The sequence below is a fragment of the Pristis pectinata genome, chromosome 21 (assembly GCF_009764475.1).
Source record: "Pristis pectinata isolate sPriPec2 chromosome 21, sPriPec2.1.pri, whole genome shotgun sequence".
Classification (NCBI taxonomy): domain Eukaryota; kingdom Metazoa; phylum Chordata; class Chondrichthyes; order Rhinopristiformes; family Pristidae; genus Pristis; species Pristis pectinata.
Window position 1 is genome coordinate 17483743 of NC_067425.1, and position 16098 is coordinate 17499840.

Sequence of the window (16098 nt, forward strand, 5' to 3'; positions counted from 1 at the left end):
TCACCTTGCTGCGTACATTTACTCTACTTTTAGCTTACTTGAATATATGAAGCTGCCACGTTCTATTAAGCTAAATTCACATATTTCTCTGTCACAATTCACCTTTTTCTCTGCAAAGTAATTTCAACAAATGGTACCATTGGTCAGGGTAAATTAACATGTTTATAAAGATAATATTTAATTATGAATGATACAGCTTGCTTGAAATGCCAGTGTATGAAGATTGATTGGTTAGTAATTTTTAACTGTGTTAAATGTTGGAAACTTAGTACTGGAAATTATCCATAGGAGCAGCAATTTATAGCCACAACCACTTCCTCTTACAAAGCACAAAACATTTTTAACAATTTTATTCTCTGGTTGTTTCAAAAAAATATTTGTTGTTCTTCAAATGAAAAGGTACTTCTGAAATCCAGACAGTTTCTCATAATCTTCAACCTATTCAGCATCATCATTACAACTAATCTGGAATAGAAACTGTTCGAACTGTTGGTTCCACATATATCAAACTGATTTGGTTATTTATTTTGTTAATATTTTTTGAAATCCTTCCAAAAGTTGTGACTGAGCTCTTAATGACTTTGCAGAACATGACAACCCATATTTAAATTTTAATGCCTGACCACAGAAGCGGGGGGATGGGGGGATGGTGCAGTCAGTCCACATCCTGGGTTAGGGTTGGAAGCACCACAACGTACACCTCAGTCTAATAATTTATGAGAGAGGGCATGCTGGGAAATGCTAAAGGCAGGATTGGACTCATCAGCAAATGAAGCTACAGCCTAATCTGTGAAAAATACTGAGTGCCACGTGAGTAGTGTCACGAACCAGCAACAAAAGAAACACACCGAGTCATGTATAAGTGTTAAAAAACTACTTTATTAATAACTACTTATGACAATAAGAAAAATAAAAGTAAAAATGTTAGAATGTTAGAAGTAAAAATGTTAAACCTTAACCATTAACCCCAAAAACTAAACTCAAAGTGTGTGTGTGGCAAAGTCCCAAACTCCAAGTCCAGGAATATTTCTCAAAGTTCAGTTCAGCAAGCCGTAAGGTAAAACGTAAGCAAAGGCTTCTTCAAAACCACCATTGAGTGAAGACAAAATGTAGATATAGAGAGAAAATAGAGATATTACGAAATCCAAATGTTCCACTTTGGAACCCAAACGACACCTCAGTGTTTACTCAGCAGTGACCACTCCACTGCATCTGCCTCACCCCGAAAGGCTCTTGAACCATGGCCGTCCACACAAATACCTGTTTGCCTCTACAGGTTAACGACAAAGAGGACTCCACCGGATTACTCCAAAAATCCATACATGGATTGTGGTGACAGGCACAGTTACTGTTTTTCATCCATCGATAGAGACCAGCAGGCTGCTGTCTCTCTCTCTCTCTCTCTCTCTCTCCTCTGACGCCGACTGACTTCTTCAACAATGTCATTATGTCCTTTATCTTCTGTTGATGTAACCACGCCAACACACACACACACACACACACACACACCATGCTCTATCTTAAAGGGACATTCACCAATAGTAACCTAGTCCGTAACAGTAGCCATGGGCAAATTACAGAGAATGATTGGTTTATGTGGTATTGTCAATCCAAGGTGTCAAACATTTCAAATGGATGAAGAGGAGGAAACAATTTCTAAAAGGTGTGTGTGTTAGTATGCATGTGTTTTTGTTTGTATTTGTGGATGTGTGTGCTTTTGTGCATGTGTGTGTTGGTGGTGGAGGATGAAGGCACAAAAACATGGTTTCACAGTTTAATGAAGGATGTTCAACAGATATTTCTGAGGCACATGAGGGTTTTCTGTAGCTGAAATGTAACTTCTTGAGTGGTACTTTCAACTGCCCTGGCCTACGCCCTTCATTCTGTTAAAAATCAGGCACAACAAAAGACTGTGCTTTCCACCTTTCTCAGAATTAAAGCTCATTTACAGTGCACCCCCACGTTAAAGCAGTTCAGGTAATGGAAATTTCTCCTTACAAATTCACAAACCGTTAGCAAAGTATTTGGGATATGGGGAAAAAAAGTCACTCTTATGGAATTTATGAGAGTCAAAATGATCAGTTATTTAATTTTTTTTTTCAAAAGAGTCCCATACTCTACACATAGCAGTGAAATAATGCTTTAAATGGTGGACCATGCTGTTTGATCCCAGTAGCTATTTTTTAATTCACTTATAGCTTGTGGGCATTTATTACTCATTAGTTGCAAGCTACTACAGCAAGATGAATTATAATCTAGAGTATTTATTCCTAAACATCTTTGTTCTGACAGGTGAGGTACAATCCTGTTTTTTTATGAAGAAAAAGTCTAAAATGCTGCACTAAATCAGAATATTCTCCAACAGGTCTTATTGATTATTTTACACACAATAAAAAGCCATGAATTATTAATAAAAATATATTTTGATTAATAAAGGAATATGAATCAAAGCTCACCCGTGACTTCAATAAGTTCAGCCATCTCACAATAAATTATAGTTTAAGGAGCAGGTATCTATTTTCATTTATTGTTTTGTTTCATTACCTAATTTCTCTTGTTTTTATTTCCTGTTATTTTGCATAAACCCTTGTGACTTAGAAAGTTTTCCCTCAACAGGGGTTGACAGTTGATTCACTTCTTATGCCTTTGATCTAATTGGTGTTTCAGTTCTACATACACCAGGTTTAACGTGGATTCATCATTTTATATATTCGATATTGCCTAGTACCTATGGGCATTAGGTCATGCCACTGGTGGGTTGGTGAGTGGAGAGATCTTCTGGCATAAACGATGAGTTTGATGTAACACTTCCAAAGAGATGATAATGATAATTTGCAAAGAAACCCTAACCTTCAATTTGAATATTGGAATGCACTGTTTGAATGTCCTCTCAATTTATCTAATCTCAACGACGTCTTTCTATGGATGAAGGGAATGGGAGTGAACGATGAATTGTGCAAGTGATCACTACATTTACTCTGTGAATTCTACCACCAACTGAGGAGAAATAAATGCTGGTCAACCAAAAGTATGCAAAACAGATATCCCAAGAAGTGAAGGATACCCCCAAGGTAATTTGCATTGTTCCATAATTCACCATAACAGACCATTTAAATGATTACTTGCTCGCTTACACAAATTGCTGAAAATGCAACAGATAACATTGCAGTCAGAGAAAATGGGCTGTGAAATTAATAGCATTTGGACAGAGAAAGGAGATAAAACTTCAATGTCATTATGCACAGGAACATAAATAGAACAGAACAGACTCTTCGACCCACCATGTCTGCACCAACCACGCCAATCTAACTAATCCATTCTTGCATATGGTCTGTATTCCCTGCCTGTTCATGTGTCATGTTAATGAAAAGATGTGGAGGAGGATTAGACTGAGATAGAAGGAAATGGAGAGAAAGTTTAAAAAAAACTCAGACATACAGCACAAAAACAGGCCTTTTTGCCCAACTGGTCTATGCTGAACAAGTTGCTTAATTGAGCTAGTCCCATTAGCCTGTGTTTGGCCCATATTCCTCTAAACCTCTCCTATCTTCATTCCAAGTATCAGTGAAAATCAGTCACTTGTCAGCTCCCCCCATAAAAGTTCAAATGAAAATGAATTTATGATTTGAATTATCAGGTGGTTCTTTTAATTAAAATTGGAACCTGCATCTTAGAAAATATACCAGAAGCAGGTAGAACTTCATGCTGCATCTTTACAAAATGTCAGTTTACAAAACTTAAATACACATGGTAAGCTTTGAATCACTATGGGAACTCGTCATTGAAGTATTGAAACACGAATAGTTTGGTGTATTTGCTTTATTCATGGAAAGATACAAGATAGAGAAATGAAAGCATGATTATCTGGATTAAGATTCCTTGTTTTGAAAATACAATTTAATGCACAACTCTGAAACCATAGAACTTTTAAATTATTTAAATAACAGAGCACAAGGAGAACCCCATTATCTTCCATGTAATATACTCCCCAACAATAGATAAGTGGGAAGAGGCACTCACCAATAAAAAAGAAATAATAGATTATACTAGTATATACTAGTAACTATACGGGTTTAAAGATTTTTCTTGTGTAAAATGGAATATAATTACATCATTTCAAAAAAATAATAGTCCCCAGTGTGCATAAAACTGCCTTCAATGCACAGCCCAAGCTTGCTCATTCAATTTAATTACAACTCCTTAATGCTTTTGCAGTTAAGGTAACTTTACCATGGCAGATTTACTCAACGTGCATATGGCTACATTTGCAACTGCTTGTAGTAGCTACAAAATGCCTGCTTCAATAAGCAAGATTTGAATTCACAGTACTTTTATTCAGAGCAAAAGCTGTAGGAAATTTACAAGGCAAATCAAATTGAAAATATCAATTCTCTTCAAATTACATCATTTAAAGTTGCATAAAATTATTCTGCAATGCAAAACAATTCAGTTCAAAGTTAAACTCTTTTGGATCTATCATCTAGCATACTGCACGTAATTTCACTAACTGATCAAAATTGTCCCCATCCATCTAACTGTAGCATTTCAATGCCTTTGGATACAACTTGGACTCAGTTTTAATGGCCCATACAAATCCAACCTATTTTTAGTGATTGTGCTACTGTAAATTCTAAGGATTAGAAAAGTTTTGTTTAAAGTTATCTGGATAAATAGGACACTGCATTAAATCAATGACTACAGCCTCTAGCTACATCTTAAATTTGTCTCATGAGTAAATCAAAACCAGAAGCTATCAGCTCAAAATTTGGTTGAAACCATATATTTGAGAAACACATCAGCTCTAAAGTTTTGTTACTCTATACTGAAATCTTTTGGCTGTGGGTTCAGCATTTGTAATCCTGGTATGGGACATTTCAAAGAATGTTTCCAATTTCAGCAATAAAATACAGGTAACGTAGGGAGCACTACAGCAACACTCACTACTCACTAACATTTTTCCATAAGCAACACAAACCTTTAAAACAATGTAGTTACAATCTGCATTACATTGACCATCTTGGAAAAAAATAAATAAACAAAAATGGGTCTTGAAGGTCTTCGACTATTTCTGAGCCAAGTGTCTGAAAGGGCATTATATTAATTGACTGATGTGATGAAAAGAATAATGTAATATACATAGGGTTTACTATTTTGCCGTAACTCAATATACAAGTTTGAGTCCTTCACAAAGAAATAATGGTAGGCATTCAGGTAACTTTACATATACCAAAATTGGTATATCCATTCCATTTTTCCTGCATCATCCCTTTCAAATGGAATGTGTAGGATGATTTTCTGCTGGTTAGCAGAAGCTGCAGCATAGGCTTATGACTGAGTGAAGCAAGCGGAGTAGAAAACATCATCACATCATAACTACAGCAGCATTAAATTACATTTCACCAGATGCTGCCATGGAACAGCAGACCCTGTAAGGTATCACAGCAACAAACTGTTGCGGATCAAATGACATTGCACAATGGCGTTCCAGCTTATATGAGGGTGTGTGATCGCCAGAGCCTACCCTCCAGCTGTGATAACATCAGCTGCTATTGCTGCCAAGAAAACCTGAAATTTGAATGAACTTGTATGCATACGTGATGCGTGCCACCGGAGTTCAGATACTGATAAACTGAGATTATTCAAATCTCTCACTGCATGATCTCTTTCCCTTCATACCCTGAATGGCTTTGGAATACAAACACAGAAGTATGCTATTTACGTTTGAATCATTTAGTACCTACAGGACTTTTGATAACAAAATTGTTCTTATTTAAGTTACAAAATAAGCAGAATGTGAGAAAGTGTCTTGAAAAGTAGATGCTCTTTTATTTAGAGGGGGAAAAAAAAGCTTATTAAATCAGGTACAATTTCTCTTTTCCCACCAGAACATATAAGCACCACATGTTGGTGACTATTTTGTGTTTGTCAAGTTTCACCTCAAGCATAAAAAAAAGTCTGCATATACCTACTTATGTACACCATTATATGATAGGAAGCATTTGCATTTATCAAGAAGCTGATAACCAGTCTGCTTCACAGGGTTATCCCTTACTTCATGGTTACAAATGTTCCAAAATCCCAACTCTGTAGAAATTAAAATTAGGCTGGCTGTAAACTGGCATATTTTTGTTTTGCACATGTGCAAGTCACAATAGGATTATGGATATGCATTCTGTTTCAGCCATTTGGCATTGTACACAAGTCCAACGAGCTGTTCATTTCAACATTCCAGTGATTTCCCATGGCCTCCTGAAAGTTTTACACTTCTTGTTAAATGGGCAATACTGAGTGTCAAAGACAATCTGAAAATAACCAATATATAGCTTAGAAAACAAATCCTTAGCCAATTAGTTGTGGGTATCAGGAAACACTGAAATTAGCAGACCCAAGGGGGGGCGGGGTCAAAGTTCAAATGCTGTTTGTTTTGTCCTCCCCTATCGATCCATTTCATCCAGCAATGGTGTGGCATCGCCAGCGATGGACATTGGGGTGCCTTCGATCATGGGACTTGGCGAAGGTCTAGGAGTCATCTTGGCTTTCTGTTTTCGTCTCTCCTGTTCTTTTTCCTGCAGCCACTGCTCTGCTATTTTGCCCCAGTCAACTGCAGTATGGGCAGTTGAAGTCCTAAGTCAAAGGATCAGAAACAATGTTAGGGATCTCGAACTCGTACTTCTGTCACATTACAGATTTGCTTAGAGATGTACACCAATAAAAAAAATGCATCTTGGCTTCTATCATCAAGAATCTCTTGCCTGGATCTCTGAGGGGATATTGTTACGTCTATCACAGACACAAACTTGCAGCTTATCCTGAGATTCAGGAATAACTTTTTAAAAAAAAAATATTTTCCAGGGCAATTTCAGTCTCTGAAATGATGAATGCCGTGGTAATTCCAGTGCATACTTTGGTACATCAGGAATGTGCATTGGGAGGCTGGGAAATACACTTTCGTCCCTTGCATTTTTATCCTAATCTAATCAAACAAATCCCTGATGCACAACAATTTTCAGTGGGATTACGGAAATTTTCTTTCAATTTTACGTGCTTCTTTTGAACTATACAGACACTAGTATATTCATTTCTCAAAGTATATTATGAATTTAAATAGGTTATGGCAGATCTGTCTCAACTCCATTTCTCTCCTGTTGATCCATATCCTCTGATACTGGCACTGATCCAAATGAGGTAGTACTCACGGCCTTTTAGAAAGAATTTTAGATTCCTACTATCCTTTGTGCATTTTGTAATTTTGCTCCAGCAAATCGTACCCCTAACATTATTTTCCCTTGATCTTCATTCCTTCCCGTAAGTGTCTCAGCAACTACCATATCAAATCCTCACATTTTGAACACCATGCATCATCATTTAATTTCTGGCACTCAAAAGAAACTTTTAAGCCCCAGTCTAAGTATAGCACAGTTGTCATCTCCAAAGCTGCAGCATCGTTCCTCAAGCATATAACCCAGAATTAAACGCAGTCCTCCAGGTGGCGTTCATCCAGGCTCCTCAAAATGAAGAATTTTGCATTTGAACCTAATAGCTTTTAATAATGTGTTTTTGGACACCCTGCTCTCAAAAATACTTATTCCCAATTTTTTTTAAAAACATTTACAAAATACTGTGATGTATCTTCTCTAGTTCAAGAGTTGATGATCTCACACTTTCACTGAATTTAACTCATCCTAATTATTTTCTAGGCACCTTAATAACTTTCAACCTGCATGCACTATTTACTGGCCCTTTAAATGTCATGCCAATCAACATTGCAGAGATACTCACTTTGGCTGTGACCTTTGTCGGGTTGTGGCAGGAGCCTGGGGAGTAGCATTGCCATGGTATTGAGGCGTTGTAATTGGTTGCTGACTGGGTGTTGTGTACGAATAGCTTGGAGTCATCAATGGTGTTGCTACCGGCTGTTGTGCAGGGGTCGCAAAAACCTGGGAAAGAATAAAACTCACTAAATCAGGTTCCACTGAAGGCAGAAAACATGAAGCTAACTTAGAAAAGACTACAGCCATTATACCATTGTTATATTTCAAGCATGGGTGTACATATGCTGCTCCAACATTCAGAACCACAGAAATTTAAAATACGCTAAGACAGCTAAAGCTTCTGTTTTCTGTATTTCTTTTTCAGATCTAACTCTTAAATTGGTGGCTGAAATCTAAATTAAATCACAAAAAAAATTACATCATCATTGAAGATTCTAATTTCATTTGGACTCAGAATGTATACAGTATTGATTTAGCACAAAGTAGGGAACATGCCTATGTGTGTCCAAAAACAGAATAGTTCTCTACAACTTAAAACTGGTTTCATTTCTAACTTTTTCAATTTTGATGAAAGGCCGCCGACCTGAAAAACTAACTTAATTTCTCTTTCCATAGATGCTGCCTGATCTTGTCAGTATTTCCAGCATTTGCAGTTTTCAGACAGGCTATGGCATGAGGGGAAATACAAAAGGAAAAGATAGGTTTCCATTTGAGTATTAGTGTTTGAAGGTAGATTTGAACTTGGATGTGGTAAATGATTATCTCATAAGCTGAGTTAGTACTTACTGGAAAAGTTCAGTCAATAAAATCTGTTGTTGCATGTGTAACTGTTCACTAAGTATGGTGCACTTCATTCACATAAAGACTTGAATTTGCTTGTGGCTTCTGTGAAACCACTACTTCAGTAACCAGGATAGGCTAAAGTCTAGGGATCTTCACTGAAATCTGGATTAATTTAGAATAAAGAAATATGCACGCAAGCGTCATGCTGTTGCTTGCATGCATTTTATCTAGTAGAAAGAGGCAATAGGAGAGTTCCTTTATATTTTCATTACCATAATTCCTCTGAACAGCAACATGTTACTTGTTGTAAGATTTGATAAAGACAAGAGAAAAACTTCACTGTGTGCTGTTAACCTTTGGTTGTTAATTAGCCCTAAGCAGTTTAAATCCATTGTGGATCCTTAGAAGAGGCTTGTTTAGTATTAGTGGTGATGGATGTTTTCCTAACAGACATATCCTGTCTGAGAATAGTGAAGCTGAATCTGGGACACAATGGCAACATCTGGAGGATCAGTGACATTTAAAAATGAGCTAGGATTTAAAAAGCTGTTCAGAAATCTTAATGGAGATGGCGACAAACTTACGTGATAGGCACTACTTCCTCCATAGCCATACTGACTGGATCCCCACTGTGCTGGCGTGGCATTTGGATTCTGGCCCTGTCCAGTAACAGCTGCTATTGCATTGAACATCTGCGTCGTCATGTTCTGTGGGAGAGCATTAACTGCTCGGGTAAGATCTAGGTCAGAAGAGAACATTTTTACTTTGTGAATGACAGTATACGCCAATTATCTGTTGATTTAGAGCAAAATCCATTTCATTAACACAGCTGACTAAACTCATTCACGTAAAGACTTGAATTTGCTTGAGGTTTCCGTGAAGCAAGTAATTTATTAGAACACAAGTTTACACAAACAATTTTAACTGGTCTCAAAAATCCCATGACCTGTAACTTATCAGTTTCATTTTGAATAATTGTATTAGTCACAGGATTTCATTCAGTATGAATGAAAACCACAACATACAATTTTTTCCCCACCAATATGCATTTCAAAACACATCAAATTCCACCATGAGACTCTTAGGACTAAGAGACATGTTTGTTCTATTTATTACCTGAATCTCATTTTAACTCCTTTGGATAGAAGTCTGAGGCCCAAAATAAGAATCTCCATTTAAATGCTTCCTGTTCTGTTTATTCACTAAACTAACAGAATTAGCAAGATGTCCTTCTAGATCACAGACTATTGCTATAGAAGATAAGATGTTGGAAAGATAAGAAACAGCCAATTTAACTTCCCCATTACTAGTTGTCTAAAATCATATAGTTGAAACTTCAAACAGGTTTTATGTTGTGCTCATGGTAATCATTGGACTACTCTACTTAAATGTTAACAAGGTGGTCCTATGATAATGTTTAGAAAGGCAGTAGCAAGTGATGGGCATCAAAAGACTTGTGTAAAAATTGCACATAACGTACTGTGATCATGGTAATTATCTACTTGTACACCGTAATTTCACATCTCTTTTCAATGGCACCTCCACAATCAGTGCCTTGAAGTTTTATTTAACAGTGAAAATAAAACAGGCAAAAAAACATCAGCCCCAGAAGATAGCAAGATTATCATAAAATCAGGAATATAAAGTGATGGATACTTTTAACACAAAAAAATCCAAGTATTTTCACGCATGTACCTGCCAAATTAATATTAGCTGGCGTTGCATCCATAGAGGCAGGAGTTCTACTGGATCTGCTTGTACTTGAAGGTGTTATACCTAGGACGACGGATCAATGTTTATTCGTATATTCAAACAGTGTTTACACAATCTTAACTACTAAAAGAAAAATCAAATGGCAGTGTATATTTTGCATTAAAATATACTTCATCATGTCTGCCCTCAGAGCTCTTTCTTTGAGTATATCTTTAACATTCAAAAATCACTCAGACCATTAAAAACAAATTTAAAACAACCAAACATTTAAAAAACTAAAGTCAATTAAGTTGAATTATTGTCCCCTCCACAGCCACTTTTTTTCCCACTGAAAGTAATTTGCTGCTGGACTATCAGGCAGATATCTCAGTCTGCAAGCTCAGAATCAGAATTATTATCACTGACATATGTCACGAAATTTGTTGTTTTGCTGCAGCAGTACAGTGCAAGACGTAGACATAAAAGTTACTATAAGTTACAAAATTAAATAAATAGTGCAAAAGAGGAATAACGAGGTAGTGTTCATGGACCATTCAGAAATCTGATGGCGGAGGGGAAGAAGCTGTTCCTGAATCACTGAGTGTGGGTCTTCAGGCTCCTGTACCTTCTCCTCGATGGCAGTAAGGTGAAGAGGGCATATCTTGGGTGGCAAGGGTCCTTAATGATGAGTGCCACCTTTTTGAGACACTGCCTCTTGAAGATGTCCTCGATGGCAGGGAGGGTTGTGCCCACGATGGAGCTGGCTGAGTCTACAACCCTCTGCAACCTCTTTCAATCCTGCACATTGGAGCCTCCATACCAGGCGGTGATGCAACCAGTCAGAATGCTCTCCACCATACATCTGTAGAAATTTGCATGGGTCTTCGGTGACATACCAAATCTCCTCAAACTCCTAATGAAGTAGAGCCGCTGGCATACCTTCTTCATGATCGCATCAATGTGTTGGGCCCAAGATAGATCCTCTGAGATGTTGACGCCCAGGAAACTGAAGCCACTCACCCTTTCCACTGCTGACCCCTCAATGAGGACTGGTGTATTTTCTCCTGTCTTCCCCTTCCTGAAGTCCACAATCAATTCCTTGGTCTTGCTGATGTTGAGAAGATCATGCTGGAAGATCTGGAGGACTCCAAGGAGCCCAACAATATAGTACAGGTATCCCATGATTATAATAGATGGTAAGTAGAAGGCTCAGCATCAGCTTGCACTCATGTGTCTCAAGCTTCTGTCCAGTTTTGTAGGCAAAGGTCAGCAGATCCAAGTGGATGTGCTGGTTTTTAAGCAGAAGGTCTTACCTATTAAGTCTACTTAACATTTAGTTTTCTTACCATTTAATTTCAGGCGATTATAAAGTGCTTAAGTTTTGAATTATTTTCACTGACATCTGTGTTTAGACTAATCTTACCTGGCACTGGGTCCTGGAAGTGATCTTTAAACCATCTAAATAAGCCATTTACAGTTGGGAAAACTTGCCCTCTGTACCGATATCCTTCAGGTGTCACTGTGACAAACTCTACCCTGCAAAACAAAATAGTGTTGGGTGTAGACAATTATTTTGTTAGATAACTTTTACAACTGCCAATTCGCAAATGTTTTACACACAACCTCTGTCATAAACCTTTGTTTCACAGAAGGTTCTCTTTGATAACATGTGCCCTCCCTATAAACTGTGCCGCAATTTCCATGGAACTTTTTTCACCTTTCTACTGAGCGGTTTTATTCCTTATATCCTAACCCTGAACCATAAAGAAATCCATCTTCAATAGCAGCTGTGCTGTTGTCTAAAAAAATTCTTAAAATTCTCACAAATGAATTTATAATAGTCTAAATAGTCCAATGTAAAGAAGACTTTTCTTTTAAAGTTGGTATTGTTAAGGGAGAAAACAGATTACTTGTAGTACAGATTCATAGGCTTTTCCAGATTAAAACTGCTGTAAACACTGCTATTCGTTCTCTAATCCTATGAGCAACAGAACTGGCTTTAATTATTTTACACTGTGTAATTGTATGACAATCAGAAGTCATTTGAGAAAGCAACCACATAGGCTTATTAAAAGAGGCAACTGTTTCCATCTGGGTGAACAAGCAAGGTAATAATTACTGAGGTTTACCTACTGAACATAATGACACTTTGGAGATACTAACCTTGGTTTGGCACGAGGTTGGTAGCCTAACAGAAATTTTCCTGGCAGTTCCTTTGATGCTGAAATGAAATAGGGAATGAAAGAAGGCTTTTCCCTTTTGGATTTTGATAGGAGTTCCTCCATTTTCTAGAAAGAGTAACAATGCTACATTTAGTATTTTCGTTAGGGCACACGAAAAACAAAGGTACAGTACAATTCAAAACAGAGTAACTATTTAAACTTCTCCTGGTGGATAACTAAAATTGACCTAATTGAGAGTGCTGTCTGGACCTTCTCCAATGACGAAAGGCTGATGGTTGAAAAATGTTGTATGTCAATCCCATTGTGTACTTGACCAATGGTTTAAGTTATAAAAAGTGCTGCTCAAAATCCAGGGGAATGTGTATCTTACATTTGACCAATTGCATCTGTTGAATTCCAGGCTTCTATTATTTCACCAGCAACCCAATGGTGGTCAATTTTGTTTACATCTCAGTATCTTTTCAAAACTTATTTATAACTACAATAGTCATGGAGAACAATTAATTATCTTGTGCATATGCTTGGCAACACCAATTTTTGCTGGAGTTGATATTCAAACTCATGTTGAAATCATTGATCTAAGGTCATAAGATCAACGTAGTCCATGGACAATGAAATACATACAATGCACCAAATGAACTATTCAAGTAAAACTTTACTGCGGGTCACTTCAGTTACTTCAGGGTCTGAAACAGTACTGTCACGAGGAGGGTTCACAAAGTTACAAGTCGTTCACACTCATGATACGAGTAAATTTGAGGGGGTTCACCTTCAGCTACTTTGTGTGTCTCTTAATTTAGATTTGCCTTAAATGCAACTTTCAATGTAATTAGTAAGCAGTGCAAGAAACTACCAAAAGTTTTAAAATAAAATTGAGAAGATATCCTTCATACAGGTTGGCAGCTCTTTGCAGCTGATGCAAGAACAGAATTTTTAATGGCAGAGGAAGAGTATTGATGGCAGTTGGACTGCATGAGGAAAAGTATTACTGGATGTAAAACTGTAGTACGTAAATAGTCCATGTAGAGTTGGGTTTTCATAAATAAAACTTTCTGTGAAAAAGCTTTGATTGATGGAATGCACTGTGGTATTCTCCAGGTAGTTGCACTGGACCTCAAGTTTTACCCCATATACGTCAATGTCTTGGATAATTTACAGGACAAATGCACATTAAAGTCTGTAGGTCACACAGATGGGAAAGGGGCACAGGCAGATTAAGTGAATGGGCAGAACTGTGGCAGATGGTATTACATGTGGTAAAATGCAAGGTTATCTACTTTAGACCCAAGAATGACAAATTAGAACAAGAATTGTATATAGGCAAAGGGACTTGGATGGGCAGGTTCACAGATCTTTAAAAAAACTTGTGATAGTTATAGCAATTGTAAATTTACAGCAATGGTAAATTGTTGAAAAGCAAAAAAAGTGGTTGTTGAAAATCTGAAATAAAAGGAGCAAATGCTGACGATACTCAGATTTTCACAATCTGAAAAATCAATGGCCTGAAACATTAATTCTGTTTCTCTCTCCAGATGCATGAAGCATTGCCAATGTATTCTGTTTCATTTCTAGTAAGTTGCCTCCCCACCTTATGAAAACAAACATATAATACTCATTTAAAGACACTGTTCAGTCCATTTTCTCATAAAGAGCTCCTGTATTGATCCCATTTCAGTGCTTTTTCTCCACCTGGTATTTATTGAAGATGCTTTTGAAAGTTAACAAAAATCTGGCCCCATTATCCTTTCAAGCACTGCATTTCAAATAGTAACAGTGCACAAAAAAAGCCAATTTATCTCTTTATCCTATTACTTCAATGTGTGTTCTCTGATCATTAACATTTCAGCAAAAAGAGCTTCTCTGGAATTACTCTATCAAAACATGTCATTATTATGAACAGCTCAGTTAAACCTGCCTTTACTTCAAAAGTGAGCAATTCCAAGTCACTCATTGCTGGTAAATTTCTTCTACATTTCTCAATGCTCAAAATTCTACATACGGTGCAATATTCTGAATTGGACAAATATTTCATTTGACCCAATTCTATTTCTAAACACTTAGTGACCACATTCAAAGATTTGTCTATATAAACTTCAAGGTCTTACAGTTGCTGCATTTGCTTTAAAACTGCAGCATCTGTTTATACTGCTTCTCCTTACTCTTCATTCTAAAATGCATCACACACATTAACATTGGCTTTTATCTCAAGAAAATTGGAACATAGTGGGAACAAAGTTGTATTTCAATTCTACCCACCCTTCATTCTGCCCCGCCTAAAGAAATATGCAGATTTGCACAGTGCCCTTCAGGAAGAATATATTGGCCTTGGTAGAGTGCATTCAGTAGGTTGACTGCTGGGCCTGAACAATTAAAAGTATGATGACAGGTTACATAAACCTGGCACATGGTCCCTCGAACTTAGAGGATCAAAGGGTGGTCTAAATGCAATGTTTAAATTGACAATTGTTTTCAGAAGAACTACTTGCTCTGCTGGGGGAATCCGGTAATCCAGCTCAAGGTGAAATAACATTAACATTAAACAAAGGCCACTTAACACAGAAATCAGGACTCACTTTTTCCCACAGAATTGGAATTCTTTCCATCTAAAGGCTGCAGATGGTCATTTTCCCAAAACTAATATAGATGTATTTTTAGTAGATAATGACATCATGGGGATCAAAGACTGGTAAATGGAGTCGTGGTAGATCAACATGATCCAAATGAATAACTGAATGGGCTTGAGGGGGCTGAATGTCTTATTCATCTTTCTACATTTATGAACTGCTTGTGCAAATCTATTGCCCGTTGCAGGACTGATGTTCATTTGCTTCCATCCAATGTATTATCCGAGTCCACAGGACGCTCAAAGCGGCTGCGCAGGTTGACTCTGTGGTTAAGAAGGCATATGGTGTATTGTCCTTCATCAATCGGGGAAATGAATTTAGGGGCCGTGAGGTATTGTTGCAGCTATATAGGTCCCTGGTCAGACCCCACTTGGAGTATTGTGCTCAGTTCTGGTCGCCTCACTACAGGAAAGATGTGGAAGCCATAGAGAGGGTGCAGAGGAGATTTACAAGGATGCTGCCTGGAATGCGGAGCATGCCTTATGAAAGCAGGTTGAGGGAACTCGGCCTTTTCTCCTTGGAGAGACGGAGGATGGGGGGGGACCTGATAGAGGTGTATAAGATGATGAGAGGTACTGATAGGGTAGATAATCAGAGGCTTTTCCCCAGGGCTGAATTGGTGGCCACAAGAGGATATAGGTTTAAGGTGCGGGGGAGTAGGTATAGAGGAGATGTCAGGGGTAAGATTTTTACTCAGAGAGTGGTGAGTGCGTGGAATGGGCTGCCGGAAACGGTGGAGGAGGCTGATACGATAGGGTCTTTCAAGAGACTGTTAGATAGGTATATGGAGCTGAGTAAAATAGAGGGCTATGGGTAAGCCTATTAATTTCTAGGGTAGGGACATGTTCGGCACAGCTTTACGGGCCGAAGGGCCTGAATTGTGCTGTAACTGTTCTATGTTCGATCTGTAGTTAATAAATAAACTGCAATTGCAAGCTGAGTCCAAGTACACAATTTCTCTTCCTTTTTCTGTAATGATTTCCCCCTCATTTCACACAATTTGTTTCTAGGCTACAGTCAGTGCTAGCACATCCTGTTCTTCAA

The 16098-nt window shown here is 37.7% G+C and overlaps 1 protein-coding gene across 2 annotated transcripts in view; it reads right to left on the minus strand.

Annotated features, from left to right (window-relative positions):
• Positions 1–5806: 5806 nt before the first annotated feature.
• The window catches only part of supt6h (SPT6 homolog, histone chaperone and transcription elongation factor), a 54825-nt gene continuing 44533 nt past the window's right edge, over positions 5807–16098 (minus strand). For both annotated transcript variants that reach the window (XM_052035448.1, XM_052035447.1), the window contains exons 32-37: positions 12411–12535; positions 11671–11783; positions 10251–10331; positions 9140–9294; positions 7780–7937; positions 5807–6624 (exon numbers count right to left, since the gene is read on the minus strand). In XM_052035448.1, coding sequence (XP_051891408.1) covers positions 6435–6624; positions 7780–7937; positions 9140–9294; positions 10251–10331; positions 11671–11783; positions 12411–12535 — 822 coding nt within the window. In that variant the 3' untranslated portion in view covers positions 5807–6434. The remainder of the gene's footprint in view (positions 6625–7779; positions 7938–9139; positions 9295–10250; positions 10332–11670; positions 11784–12410; positions 12536–16098) is intronic.